Source organism: Podarcis pityusensis (genome assembly GCF_964106645.2).
Source record: "Podarcis pityusensis genome assembly, chromosome: 6".
Lineage (NCBI taxonomy): Eukaryota > Metazoa > Chordata > Lepidosauria > Squamata > Lacertidae > Podarcis > Podarcis pityusensis.
This window is the reverse complement of record NC_138030.1, coordinates 51880805-51894752: the sequence shown is the minus strand read 5'-3', so window position 1 is coordinate 51894752 and position 13948 is coordinate 51880805. Positions and strand designations below refer to the sequence as shown.

General features: G+C 42.8%; 2 protein-coding genes across 11 annotated transcripts in view; one reads left to right on the top strand and one right to left on the bottom strand.

Moving 5' to 3' along the window:
- Positions 1-6447, top strand: part of EIF2B3 (eukaryotic translation initiation factor 2B subunit gamma) — an 89882-nt gene extending 83435 nt beyond the window's left edge. For all 3 annotated transcript variants that reach the window (XM_081009471.1, XM_081009472.1, XM_081009473.1), the window contains exon 12: positions 6231-6447. In XM_081009471.1, the coding sequence (XP_080865597.1) occupies positions 6231-6283 (53 nt within the window). In that variant the 3' untranslated portion in view covers positions 6284-6447. The remainder of the gene's footprint in view (positions 1-6230) is intronic.
- The window catches only part of LOC308479115 (uncharacterized protein), a 90208-nt gene that overhangs the window by 69394 nt on the left and 6866 nt on the right, over positions 1-13948 (bottom strand). For 2 of the 8 annotated variants that reach the window (XR_013987448.1, XR_013987451.1), the window contains exon 3: positions 8140-10374. The exons of the other annotated variants lie outside the window; for them this stretch is intronic. The gene's annotated coding sequence lies outside the window, so the exon portion shown is untranslated. Of the gene's footprint in view, positions 1-8139; positions 10375-13948 lie in introns of those variants that run through there. 8 annotated transcript variants of the gene reach the window in all.

Sequence of the window (13948 nt, the reverse complement as noted above, 5' to 3'; positions counted from 1 at the left end):
GATTTATCATATCCCTGGGGACATGAATGGAGTGATCCTAACCCCCAACCCATGCTGCTAGGTGTTTGGATTAAGCAGAGATATCTCTGTAAGGGGCAGGGAGGCTCTGACACAGACTATTTTACAGCTACCACAGGCAATGTTCCCACTGGTGAGAGGCCCCAAAATGGGTGTGTTGAGGGTGGGGTACAGAGGAACATTGATTGATTTGATTTATTATATTTTTATGCCGCTTTTCATTCAAATGAATCCCAAAGCGGCTTACAAACAGTAAATAACAATAACATGATAGAACATAATAGAAAGTCACAAATACAGCATAAAGCATATAGAATAATTAACAGACCCCCAGTAAAACAATTACAGTGGTACCTTGGTTCTCAAACTCAATTTGTTCTGGAAGTCCGTTTGCCTTCCAAGACATTCGAAAACCAAGGCACGGCTTCTGATTGGCTGATTAGCCCCGGAAACAATGCCAGCAGCCGAAACGGATGTTCGGGTTCCAAAAAATGTTCACAAACCAGAACACTTACTTCCGGGTTTGTGGCGTTCAGGAGCCGATTTGTTCGTCAACTAAGCCGTTCGGGAACCAAGGTACCACTGTACAGAGAACTGGGCTGGCAAAGGATCGGCTGGCTATTAAGCCAGCCCCTTTGCAAAAGAGGGATGTGAAATTGGAGCAGTAGAAACAATGTGTATTCTAAAGGGATGCCAGATCGAGCTCTCTGCTGTGGCAGCCTGGCGCTGGCACTTCCCCCCACCCCCCACCTGCCGTCCTGACCAATAGGAGGCAACAAGGCTTCAGATTTAGAGGTGGTGATCAACAGTTAGGGTTGCTTTGTAATCCAGGAAATACTGTAACATGCCATGCAGCATTTTCGTTCAGTTGCCCAACTACTCTTACAGCTGGGAGGCACTTTCTGCAACCCACGTTCAGTCTAGTCCACTATAAATTGAACCCACTGGAGTTGTCATTTGTTTTGTTTTTGTTTGGGGGCTATCTCCCGGTTATCCTAGCAGATAGCTGTTTCTCCTTCTTTTCCCCATCTTTACTGAATATTTGACAACATCTTATTTCCTCTTCATCGTTTTTTCCCTCTGGACCATTGCTTCTCTAATAGTGAAGTAGGCATCCCTTGTGAGGCACCTGCAATTTTTAGAAAAGATTCAAACTCTGCCCTGACTCCACCACCACCACCACCACCATATATTATATGTATCTTGAAAAAGAATCTTGTTCACTGGTGATTGATCAGTGCTAAATGCCCATTGAAAATCAACACTAATACCCAATTGATCTTCTTTGGTGGGTAACAACCACTTGTTTCCTCCACATGCATGCAAATGCGCACACAGGCAAACAAACACATTGTTTACCCAGTTATTTATTGCCTTGACCCCTAAGCTAAGAATTAAAGTGAATGTTGCAAACTATGAACCACTCTTCCAGTTCCTTGGGGAGTACAGAGTGATGATCCTGTTGACTTGGTAAGACCCATAATGACAGCTTTTGAGTATGCCTGCTCTAGAGTAAGTCTGCAGTTCCTGTGGCCAGTCTTCATATGTCATGTGTTCTGTGTTCTTTATTGTTTTTGTAGGTCCCCACTTAATTTGCCTCAATATGTTCACATACTTACAATTTGATGACCAAAAGCTTAGCTAGTACACAGTTATTTTGCTTCAGTGTCATGTGGGCAGTGTTTCATTAAAGGCAGCTTAATCCTTCCTCATGCAATTCTTTACACTCAGCTCTACGTTATACTCAGTTCTATGTTTCTGACCCTTCCAATTCTCTATTATGCTGCTGCGCTTCCTTGGAAAAGCCATCATAGGTCCAGTGCTAAGGATTTGAACATATATTTTATTTGCTAATAGATTTATAAACTTAAGAAATAATATTCTTCAAGAACAGATGGGTATATAACCCTTTTTGGCATGCTGCTGCTTATGGTTTTGTAGGTCTTAAACAATTTGTTATAGTCATGAATCCAAGAGCTGCAAGCATTCATCTTTCACATGCCCATTAAATATAAAGTCAGCTTTACAACCCGCCTGGCACATTTGTTGTAGCCAATAGCTGGCAGTAGCCTTGTAATCCAGTTTTACCTTCTTCAGTGGAAACCAAGCTAAAGTTAAAAGGCTGCTTGTCTCCTTAAAATGTAAAACGTTTCTCTCTTCTATAATAATGATCATACTTTTGCAGAAAGGTCAAAAGAGATCAGACTCTGAATGCAGAGGTCTATCCTGGCCTAGAATCTATCACAACAGGAAACTGCTCTGTGTGGCCTGAGGTTCTCTGTAAACAGCCCATGTGAGTCAGAGACCTTGTTGTTAGCCGTCCAAATCACTGCATGACATTTGTATAATTGCAACTGTGCATCTGGAAGGCCTTGGAAATTTAACTCCAGGGAACTGACTTTAGGGGCTGTGTACATGCAGCCTACAGTGGCATCTGCATATGGGTGGCTCTGCAGAAATATAGAAAAAACACATTGCAAGAACCTGCAGTCCCATTCATCTCCTGTTGTTGTTTCTCCCCAGATCACCTTCAGAAGTGGGCTGAGGAGCCCTGGATATGCATCTGTCACATATGCACCTGGAAATGCTGACAATGCTTTCCACAATTTTTCTACATACATTTTAAAAATATTGTTTAGCTCTGCTTCACAAGCATGCCATTTCTTCCTCTCTCATTATTAAATTTAGGGACTTGGTTGCAAGAGTAGCAGACCAGGCTTGATGAAATCTCTCTTGCTCAAATAATAGTAGGTACCCATAAAAAGACAAAATATAGACTGATGTGAGCTAGATATGAAAATATCCAGATTCTTGCTAATCCAAGAAGATTGTTATCTAGGACTGTTCACAATAAAATATAGCTCCCCTGTAGCAGCTTATCCGCAACATGTGATTGCAGAATCAGTGAGAGGCCCCTTAAGAGATTGCATATAGCCCTCTCAATGAGACAGAGCCACTGAAAGGGAAGGCCTTGCCAGTCTGTTCTTTAAGTCTTCAGATGACTGTGGTTCTTGATGGAGACATCATCTATACCTGTATAGCAATGAACACTGGGAGCTGCCCAGGGGCTTGCTCTGATCTTTTTTATCTTGCCCTTGACTTTCCCACCAAGCCCCAGAAGAACATGATACCACGTTGTGTGCAGTGATCTCAATATTCTAGCGCAACAGTCTTTGAAGTAATGGTATATTGATGCTCCTTGGCAATTCCTTAAATTCTGAAATATTAGTCTTAGAACTCTTCAGTTTTTTCCTTCTCAGATGTGGAGCTCTGCCTGTCTCAAGAAGACCTAAATCAGCAAACCAATCTCCCTTCCTTCTGTTTCTGGGTAGGTCCAGCAGGGTTTCTAGGTTTGGTTCTGGAATGGGGTTCTCTCATACCAGCATTCCTTCCCTTTGTCTTGGCTTGCAGACTCTTGGAGAGCATTAAGCTCCTGGGTTCTCCTGGCGCATCTACTGACTTTGTCCTACCCAGCAATAGAAGGGACATGTCTGTCCTTCTTCTCCGTCTGCATGCCTCCTGGACTTCATCTGCTGGCTCTTCTTCCATTGGTCTAAGTCAGGGGTACCAGCTTGTTCATCTTCAGATGTTGTTGAAGTTCATATGTCATCAGCCCCAGACAGCATGACCAGTGGTCAGGGATAATGGAAGTCAGAGTCCAGAAACATCTGGAGGGGGTGCCATTCTGCCTTCCCCTGGTCTAAGTGCATGAGGGGCAACCTATCTGAACTGAACCAAGTAAGCAGCTTTCTTCAGGGATCTTGAGCATAGTTGCTGCAGCTGTTCCATTACCTCCATCATGATCACAGAATATGCCTAATTTGTCAGAAGCAGGAAAGGTGCTGAATTCAGAACTTTGAGGCAGAGCTAATGGTTTCTTGCTACAGCTAGATGCATGGATATTCCAATCCTAGATATTTGCAGAAGCAAATTCCTCCTGTTTTGCCCCTAGTTGCATTGTCCATTGTTCCTCTGTAAGACATTTACTTTCTTGCCCAGCTCCCAGCACTTACACCAGAAGACATCAGTCCTTCATTAATCCTGGTTAAGCAAGACTTTTCACTGTGGGAATAGCTTTCTGGGGCTAACTAGTCCCAAACTAAGTGGTTACTGTCCAGGCAGAAGTCTCAGATTAATTGTTTTTAGTGAAAACATTTTGATAATAGATATTTTGGCTGTTTACCCAACAGGTGAATGCAACAATAGGGATTAACTACGTCTTTCCCCATTTATTACACCTGGGAAGACCCAAAGGCGCTCAGCCTACTGACACACCCCATTATAGTGAGTGCATCAACTAACAAAAGTCTCCTATTTAAATAGAGCATTGCATCCTAGGAGCTGCAGTTGCCCCTGTTGATGGCTAAAGTGTACAACACCATCCACCACATTAGGCCTGTGAGGCACCACTGAATTGTCTAAATAAATCCTGAGCGGAATGGAGCAAGCATTTGTGAGAAGCTCCCACTCCTGTTACCAACACAAACAAACCAGCCCCACACCACCTGTTTCCCTTCTCCCTCACCACATGGAACTTCCGGGCCCCACCCCACCTCCTGACCTCTAGCTGCAGCTGCTCCCTGCGTCTGTGGGTATCCCCTCTATCCCACCTACCATCAGATCAAGAGAGAAAGGAGTTGCTTTTTGCACTAGCTCAAGCCACCCAGAGAGTGTGCTTTTTCATCTTTGCATTTCTGCAATCACAACCCCACCCTCTCCTTTCTATTCTGTTTTTTAATGTTATTGTTATTATTATTATTATTAATTCATCTCTGGCTTTTCAGGAGTGCTCATACACAGCGGAGTCTTTCATCACTACTGTATAATAGAACAGGAACTCTGTGCCAAGGACTGTTTTCTATTTTATTTTAAGGGTTTATAAAACAGTGTATGTAATTGAGTGAGTAAACTGAACGTTTTCTGGAGCCCCTGAGGGCTGGAGCTTCGTGGTGGTCCTGGGTTTGGGCCCTAGCCCCTTCTCTCTCTTCCCACACACCCTTTCTCCTCCTCCTCCTCCTCCTCCTCCTCCTCCTCCTCCTCCTCTTTTACAGCTTAGCTTTGCCATCACCAGCAGCAATCTGTCTGGAGCTAATTGAGCAAACAACAAGGAGATGCTTTCATATTCCCCCTGAAGGCAGGGCTCTCCAAGACAGATGCTGCCAGCGAATAGCTGCTGTCCGGTGGAGGAAAGCACTTTGTCATGAATGCCCAGTGCCATGATGGAGTTTTGCTGGGACTGAGTCATTTCTGTCCCTGTGTTTATTCAAATTGCAGTTTGATTGCAACAGTAGTTCATCAGCCTTCTAGATCCCAAGCTTTCTGTGGGGGGCTCTCTGTCTGCGTTTCCCAAGGAGTTTGCTTGTTGCAGCACTCCTCTGTTCCCAGCAGAAATTCCTGCGTAACAAGTGACACATTTTCCAAGCCATTCAGGTTGGAGCACCCAGAACAAATGGGCCAGGCAATGCTCCCTCACCAAGCACTAATCAGACATTTTGATGTGGCTCTGGATCTGCTTGGCACAGATGCTCTCAGTCTGAAACAATTGTGCCAAGCAGAGCCCAAATTCTGGGACCTTTTTGAAAGTACCTTCTTTAATCCCTCTCTTTTCTTTGCGGCTTGAATGCATCTGTAACCTTGCCAATGGCAAATAAAAGACAGCCTGGTAAGAAAATTTTGAGGAGGTGGAGAATTTGCAAAACCCTATCTGGGTTTTAGAACAGGGTGAAGCCAGCTGATATGAACTGCCTCTCGACCCGGGACTGAAAACTCCCATAGAGCCCTTTTGTTTCTGCTAATTCTGGGCCCACTTCCGTACGGGGCTGACAGAAGAGGGTTCAGCTTCTTGCCAAAGGGAGGTTGGTCTGGGTGGGGTCGTACTGTGATTTAGTTTCTACAGCGTTTCCTTCCTTTAGGCCAGTGTGACTCCACGCTGATTTCCAGATATACACCTGCCAGCTACAGCTGCTGGTTGCTCTCTGCCTTTGTTGCATGTGGCAGTGATTGATACTTGCAAGCACTCTCATTCAAGGCACCTTCTAATGTTTGGTTAGGTGCCTGCCTCAGACAGGAACAGATAATTTGTTTGCTGTGCCTAACTTACCAAAGAATCTGTGCCCCTCCCCCTCAAAAATAAATAAATTCATTTCTAAATTGGATAAGGCATAGGTTTTAAATAACTCATTTTTTAAAATGTGTTTCTCTTTCTCTTACAGCTAAGCACATTAATGAAGTTATCATGGGTACTGAACAGCTGATGGAAATCTGAATTTGACAGATTTAAAAGAGGGTTTTCTGGCTGCCTGAGCTTATGGCATGGCAGGAGCCTGCAGTCCTGTTTCATGATCTGACTCCTGGCATCGTTGACACCGGTATCCTCTCCAGCTTTTAACTTCTTATTTACACCTTAATAAATAAATATTTACAAGAACATCTCTCTGTTTCCTCTGTGTGACTCTTCCCTCCTCCTCCCCCCACCATATCCTCCCTCATTGACATGCATGCTGCCTTGCACAGGGTGATATTGGTTCCTGTAAATCCAGTGAATGCTGTGTGTTGCCAACCAAGCTAAGAGCAGGGACCACACAGATTGTACTCAGTCAAAAGAACAGCTTAGCTGATCTCACTGTGATGAAAGTGCCAACTTTCTGGGTTCCAGTACCTTAAAAAAGCAAGATAGTACAAGATGATTCAGTCTTAAGGCTAACTACGCAATGTTACAAAACGATTAAATAACAGTGGGCGGAGAAGCAGTAACTGCAAGGTGATGCACAGTGAGAAAAATATTCTCTGCTAAAAATCCACTTTGATTCTGAATTAACTAGTCTCACTCAGGCATCTGCGCCTGTCGTCCCTAAAATTGTCAGTACAAAGCACTGCAGCCCTCAAAAGGCAAGCAGAATGTTGGGGAGAGGGGATAAAATATTTCAGAAACCATACATTCATTAGCCCAGCAGTCAGTATACTGAGAATTGTTTAGGTGTCTGCTGACTCCACCTTAAAATAATATAATAAAACTGAAATATCTACAGAAAAACAAGATGGTCATGAGTATGGAATGCCTTCCAAAGCAGATCAGGATTCATCTCCTTCCAAGGGAAAAAAGTGGGGGAGGATAATAGTATTTAAAAGCATGAATGCCTGAGTTTTGGGATTCACTGCAAAAGGCGTGATTGTTTGCTTGCAGGACATGTTCACACTTAGATAATTTTAAATTCTTAAGTCTATTTGAGTGACAATAATCCATTATCTGAATTGGCTCCATATGATCTTACTCCTTATTCATGGAAATGCACAGACACACAAGGCTTTAGAGCTGTGATCACACCATGTCAACATAATACAGCAGATAGGTCAAGGTTATATCAAGGTTTATAATTAAATGCCAGAATATACATGTATCTGAGAAAGAAGGATGTCTCACAATGATAAGACCACAAGTAGTTGCTTTGGGGACCATACATTCAGTAAAAGCTCATGAAAGAGCCCTTCCAGGTGGGTAATTGTGTTTTTAAAATCATTTGCAAGCACTTGCTACCTGGTAGAATACCGGTATATAATATGAACTAAGCTTTGCTCATAAACTAATGAGCACTTTATCCTTAAACCACTTATGTTATCAAACCACCTTGTGCAGATGTAAACTCAAATATTTTTCAAGCTTCCACATGATGAACAGTACCTGCATATGAATGGCTTAGCCCAGGCTATATCTGCAATACCCTATTATCTCATATGAACCTGCCCAGGCCCTGAGATCTTCAGGAGGAGGCCCTTCTCTCAGTCCCGCCACCCTCACAGATGTGCTTGTGAGAATGCAGGAGGGCGCCTTCTTGGTGGCTGCTCCCTGACTTTGGAACGCTCTTCCTGGAATAAGTTAGACTGGCTCCTTCCCTGTTGTCCTCTTCCTTTTTATTCCAACAGGCCTTTAGGAACTGCCTGTTTTTAAGGAAAGAGCTGCTGCTGTGATGTTTTTATTGTTGTTATTCATATTTTATATTATTGATTAATTACTTTTTAATGATTTCTATGTTTTTAGCTTTTCTGTTTTAGCTGTATTTTGCACTTTTTTTGTCAGCCACCTTGAGTCCCAAGCCAGGGAAAAGGTGAGATATGATGATGATGATGATGATGATGAAGAAGAAGAAGAAGAAGAAGAAGAGGAACAGTGGATGTTACAGTGGATATCAAAGGAAAATATACCACAGGCTAGCCATTTAGTGAACCAACTCCTGTTGTTTTATCTTAAATTTTTGGCAAGCTTTGGCTTACCTTGGGGCATATATTACCATTCCTTTACTATCTTAGAGTGTGTCCTGACCACTCAGAAGGTTTTTGTTCTGTTGTTAGTATTCACCTGACGATGGAGCACACAGTATAGCATTTCCTGTGCTTTGTCACTGTTTGCCTTACCTTTGCTGATTTTGGCAGAAACTAAAAGCCTGAGTGCTTTATGTCACTGTTTTACAGTTCCACATTTAGTCACCTCTTTTAGGTTCATTGCATCATAAACTGGTAGCACTTACTACCCTAAACTTTGTTATTCATTCCTTTAATTTATTTAATTAATTTGTATACTGCCCTTCATCTGAAAAGCTCAGGGTGGTTCATAGCATAAAAATACAAAATAAAAACACATAATAAAAACAACAACAAAGCAAAACAATAAACCCCCTGCATAAGAATACCGAGACTATGCAGTGATTATGGATTTCATGAAACCAAGGGAATATTTTTTAAATGGATTGAGGACAGGAGAGAAATGGTAAACCCGAGTCCAGTTTAAAATTTCTTAAGCCTCTTGAAGGTTAAATATTGATCTAAATGTGAATATTACTATACTAGCATAGTCATGGTAAAAGAAGCTCCAGTGGAGTGGTATGCATCTAACCCTTTAGCCAAAATAGTTTTATTTAAAACAACATGCATGTCCTGTCAACCACAATTCAAAATACAATTCCAGGATCATGGTGCAAAATACAAGTTCTTGAACTTTTGTGTGTCATAAAGACGCTCTTCGCTTCTTAAAATGTTTGGTTCACAGGAATCTGACTAGCAGAACTCTTAAATTGCACATCTAAGCCTGGTTGTTTGGTCTCTGCTACCAGATACTGGCCCAGAGGAATATTAGTTCATTTTCATTAGACAAAGTGATAAACATGATCCTGATCTTTTTTCCCCCTAAGGGGAGCAGCATTTTTTCCCCCATTTAACACAGGAGAATCAAAATTATAAGCCAACCCTGCCCATTCCTTCATAAATTAAAAATAACCACATTAAAGAACTGGCTCCAAATGGAAAGATGTGAAGCAGCAGCTGTCTAAGATGAAAGGCTGCCTGTCTCTCCACATGCAGCCCTGTGCAGCTCTTTGGTCCTCCTATATGGCCCAAGTTAACCCTGCATATAAGTCCTTATGAACTGCTCCAGCATCTAATGTCACATTGCACTTGTGGAAAAGAATGCAGAAGGATAACTTTGTTCCACAAATACCCAGAGAAAACTTCAGCACCCCATTATCTTTTTAAAATGTAACTAGCGATAGAACTCAAGGTACCAACATATTGGACTATTCTGGGACATCCTGTGAGGAGGTTAAAAAACAAAAGCATGCCCACATAGTCAAGGCATTTAGATGTATGTCTACATAGCACTGATATTGCCATAAATTGTGAGATCTGTCTAAAGCTCAGGTTAGTGGATTGGGCAGAAGTCTGCAGATCGCAACCTCCATTTTTAAAAACTTAACATTTTACTTTAAAAAACAGAGAATCTCATCCATTGCCCCTTTGTGTTATTCTACTGTAACCCAATGTTGCTCTACTTCATACATAGCCAGATAACCCAGATCATATTCTGATTCATTCTATAACTTTGGGGCTTGCTAAGTACAAAATGTGCATTGCTTATATTTGCTGGAAATGGTTCTCATGCATTTAAACCTGTGTATTCGCATAGAAGCAGCAGTTGGGAAAAGATCAACCTTTCCCACTCTCCTAAGTGAATTTGCTGAGAAAATCACAAAGGTGTGTTGAAATCACAAAGGTGTGCTGATCTTAGGTGACACAATATGTCTGTCTTTTGTATGCAAGTATCCTGAATACAAAATGTAAATTGAGAAGTGAGCCTGAGGAGCTGGTATCATAGTTTTTTGCAAGGTCTTTGCTCCTATGATAACTCCCCATATCTATATCAGATGTTATCTCCTTGTCTTCATGATCCTGTTTTGCTTAGTGTCGTGAGACGGGATGGGAAGCCTCAGTGAGCAGATTAGAACTGAGGTCCTCAATTCAAGTTTTCTGCTGCTTGCAAGTGCTACTGACTGCTGGAGGAACCGGCTTTTCCTTTTTGCCTTTTATGACCTGCAGGTGTTTGGGGCAAGATAAAAGTAGATTATCAAAGCACAGATTTGCTCTTGATGTAGTCACTGTGTGTGGCAGCAGTGCAATTATGAATAATTCCAAATAATGGTTCCTCTAGAAATCACAAGATAGCTGTTTTAATTTAACCCTCTAGTGATCTGGCAGTGAGATTCTGGGGTCTGCTCTGCACAAGGCTCACCTTACACATCCTTCCAGTAACAGAGGTGCTTCCTCTGGGTTCATGCTAATGTAGTTGTGTCTTATAGCAGGCACCCTCCACACGGCTAGTTCCTGCTCCCTTGCATCCTAGCAGCTGCTTGCCTCAATCCTCTTCCAAGTGGAAACCATCAGCTCTTGAGTCCCTACAACTGCACAGATCTCTGCAAGGCAGTGGCTTCTCTAGTGGGCTGCTCTTGTACTGTAGTTATATCTTGTCTTTATCATTTTACTTATTGTGACCCATTTCCATCACACATCTTAAGCCATGATATGCCATAGTTCACAGTACCTCCTTCAAAAAGCCCTGGGGCTCAAGCAGCCCCCCCCGCCCCCAAACACATTCAGTTTCCAATATGCCTGTTGTACATTCTTGTAACACACACACACACAGAGAGAGCAATCATTTTGAAGTTGGTGGAGCTACAAGTGTGACCAACAGGTCCAATTTAAACATGAAATTATATGGCCACATTAAACTTAAAGAGCTCACACTGTGCTATCAACACACATGACTAGCACCACATTTTCTTTGGCACGGAGTGCCATGCAAGCAAATAAGTATCAAAAGAGGCAATAGCCACATCTTTACCTCTTTTTCCCTTTCCCATTCTCATCCCTGCAGATCTGCATGAGGCCAAGTTTGAAAATGTGTCAATTACAGGTGGCTGTACTCTTAAAATAGGCAGGATGAGGGCTGCAAGACTATCAGGTGTTTCCTCTGCATCATCTAGAAAAGCACTCCGCACTGTGGTAAAAAATAGCTTGGCCCAAACGGACACACTTTCCTGGTGTAATGGGGTTTCCAGCTGTTGGGAAATCTCACGGATTGCTTGATTCCCCCAAAAGACCTGTAGACTGGCCGTCAGAGCCTAAAGGTAGAGATCTCTCATCAGGGCCCAGGAGAGGGGAAGTGGCCTCTAGTGTCAGTGGGTCCACACAGGATGGTGCAGGGAGTAGGTCTCCTCCCCTGTTTTATCCTTTTATTTTCATGGGACTGAAACTTTTTATCATGTGCGCTGCCCTTTCAGTAGTATCTAGTTTCTTGGCATACATCTCAAAATGTGATTATAAGACCTGGAGACTGACTTATGGGTTCAGTTCTCTTCAGGGAAGTATTTCTTTCATTAGAAATGTACCCTGTAACTGCATTTGCATTGCATTTACAAGCCAACAGAGAAGAATTGTTCTCCAAATGCTGTGAGGCTCAAGAGACTCCAACATTTTTATAATAAAATCAACCATATCTTTGTTCTGGTGTGTCATATGCAGTGTTCTGATAGATATGCCAGCCTATCTTGTGGCAGGCCAGTTTAGCAATGTAATATTACCAGACTCCCATTTTTGTCAGACCAGTTATGAATGTGCTGGCTGAGATTCCTGTTAGGAATAGTGAAGATACAATAGCTACTCTGCTTTCTGGCAGGAGGGGCAGGGGAACATGGCAGATTGTGCATTTATCACTCTGTCTCTGGAGATGCCCATTTTCCAGCCTGGAAAACTAGATGACAATTTAAAAAATCTTGTTTGAACACAGCAGCAAACTCTAGATGTAATTTTAAAGCTAGATGTAAAACAAATCTTACCAATGTGCTTTTGGCCCTGCTGGGTGTGTGGCCAAAACCAGTGGCGTTGCCAATTAATCGGTGTAATTTTGCTATGAGTAAATACCATTTTCCTAAACACACTAATTGCTGGGAAGATATGATTTTCTTCATCTTAATGACATACAGGGTTGTTATAGCTGAAGCTCTAGAAATCTGCATAGCTTCTATTATATCCTAAGGCACTGAGCTTTCTAGCACGGGATCTACAAAACGTTATGCACATTACGCACATCTAAGCAAATTTGCAGCATCAATTACAAAATTCACATGCTTTGTTTCAGACCTTGAGTTACAGATATCCATATACACATGAATGCATGCAGCCATACATTTATACCAACTCTAACTAAGCTGCTAACCCAGAGTGGTAGCCTTTCAAACATATCCCAGGAACTACATTTAGGAACATAGGAAGTTGCCTAGCACTTAGTCAGGCCATGGAGCTATCTAGATCCTTATTATCCACCCTGACAAGCAGCAGCTCACAAGGTTTTCCAGTGGGGTCCCTTCCAGTCCAATGTGGGAATGCTGGGGATTAAACCTGGAACCCTTTACATCCAAAGCTGAGGCTCCACCACTGAGTTATGGCCCAGGGCCATTTAAGTCAACGTGCACAACAGCCAAGTGGGATAGCTCAGTTGGTACAACATAAGGCTCTTACTTTCAGGGTTGTGGGTTCAAGCCCCACGTTGGGCAAAAGATCCATGCACTGCAGAGGATTGGACTTGATGGTCATCATGGTCCCTTCCAACTCTACAGTTTTATTAAGTCAATATGCACAGCAGCTTCAGACAAGGGACACTTGCAGGTATCCAGTGTCCCACCTCTACAAATGCAGTACACTAGGGAGCTCAGAGCCTGCTCCAGCCCAGAAGAAGGGCATATGTGCTCAGCATTTCTTGGGAGAGCTTGGACAGTAAATGTTTGTGGACATAACTGCTTTCCCTGCTCCCTGGCCAGAAGTACAAGAAAGTGGCCTTGAGGAAATGGCTCTGGTATGATAAGTGTGTGTCTATGCAAGAGTGCACACCAGTTTCTGACCCCTTGCTGTCATTTAGAAGAGGAAGAGTTTGGATTTGATATCCTGCTTTATCACTACCCGAAGGAGTCTCAAAGCAGCTAACATTCTCCTTTCCCTTCCTCCCCCACAACAAACACTCTGTGAGGTGAGTGGGGCTGAGAGACTTCAGAGAAGTGTGACTAGCCCAAGGTCACCCAGCAGCTGCATGTGGAGGTTCACCAGATTATGAGTCTACCGCTCTTAACCACTACACTACACTACACTACACCACAGCTGCCAAACCAAAGTTCAAACAGAGGCTTCTTCTGCCATTGTCAGGCTCTCAAGAGAGGAAGCACCTGTATATACTCCTCTTCCCCAGTGGTGGTAACTCCAGTTAAGGAGTGCGGCTAATCCTGAAGTAGCAGGGTTTTACTTCATCTCCCAGGTTTGGCTTGCTGTTCCCATGAGAGGTAAAAATATTTATACATCAACAGACTATGTCCACACATGTGAGTACTTGGTAGGTATACCTGAGGGGGAATGACACTCTCCACTTTTCAGAACACTGTCTCTTAACATCCCTCTGATTAATCTGCATTTGAGAATACAGGTTACCTCCACATATGAGTGGCAGTGGGTCGAGAAATAACTGTTGCAGGCACAGCAGACCAGTGGCTAGGCAAAGCTCATAAACAGATAGTGTGTTAAGGCAAACTTCGGGTTTATAAGGTACCAGAATTTCTGGGTG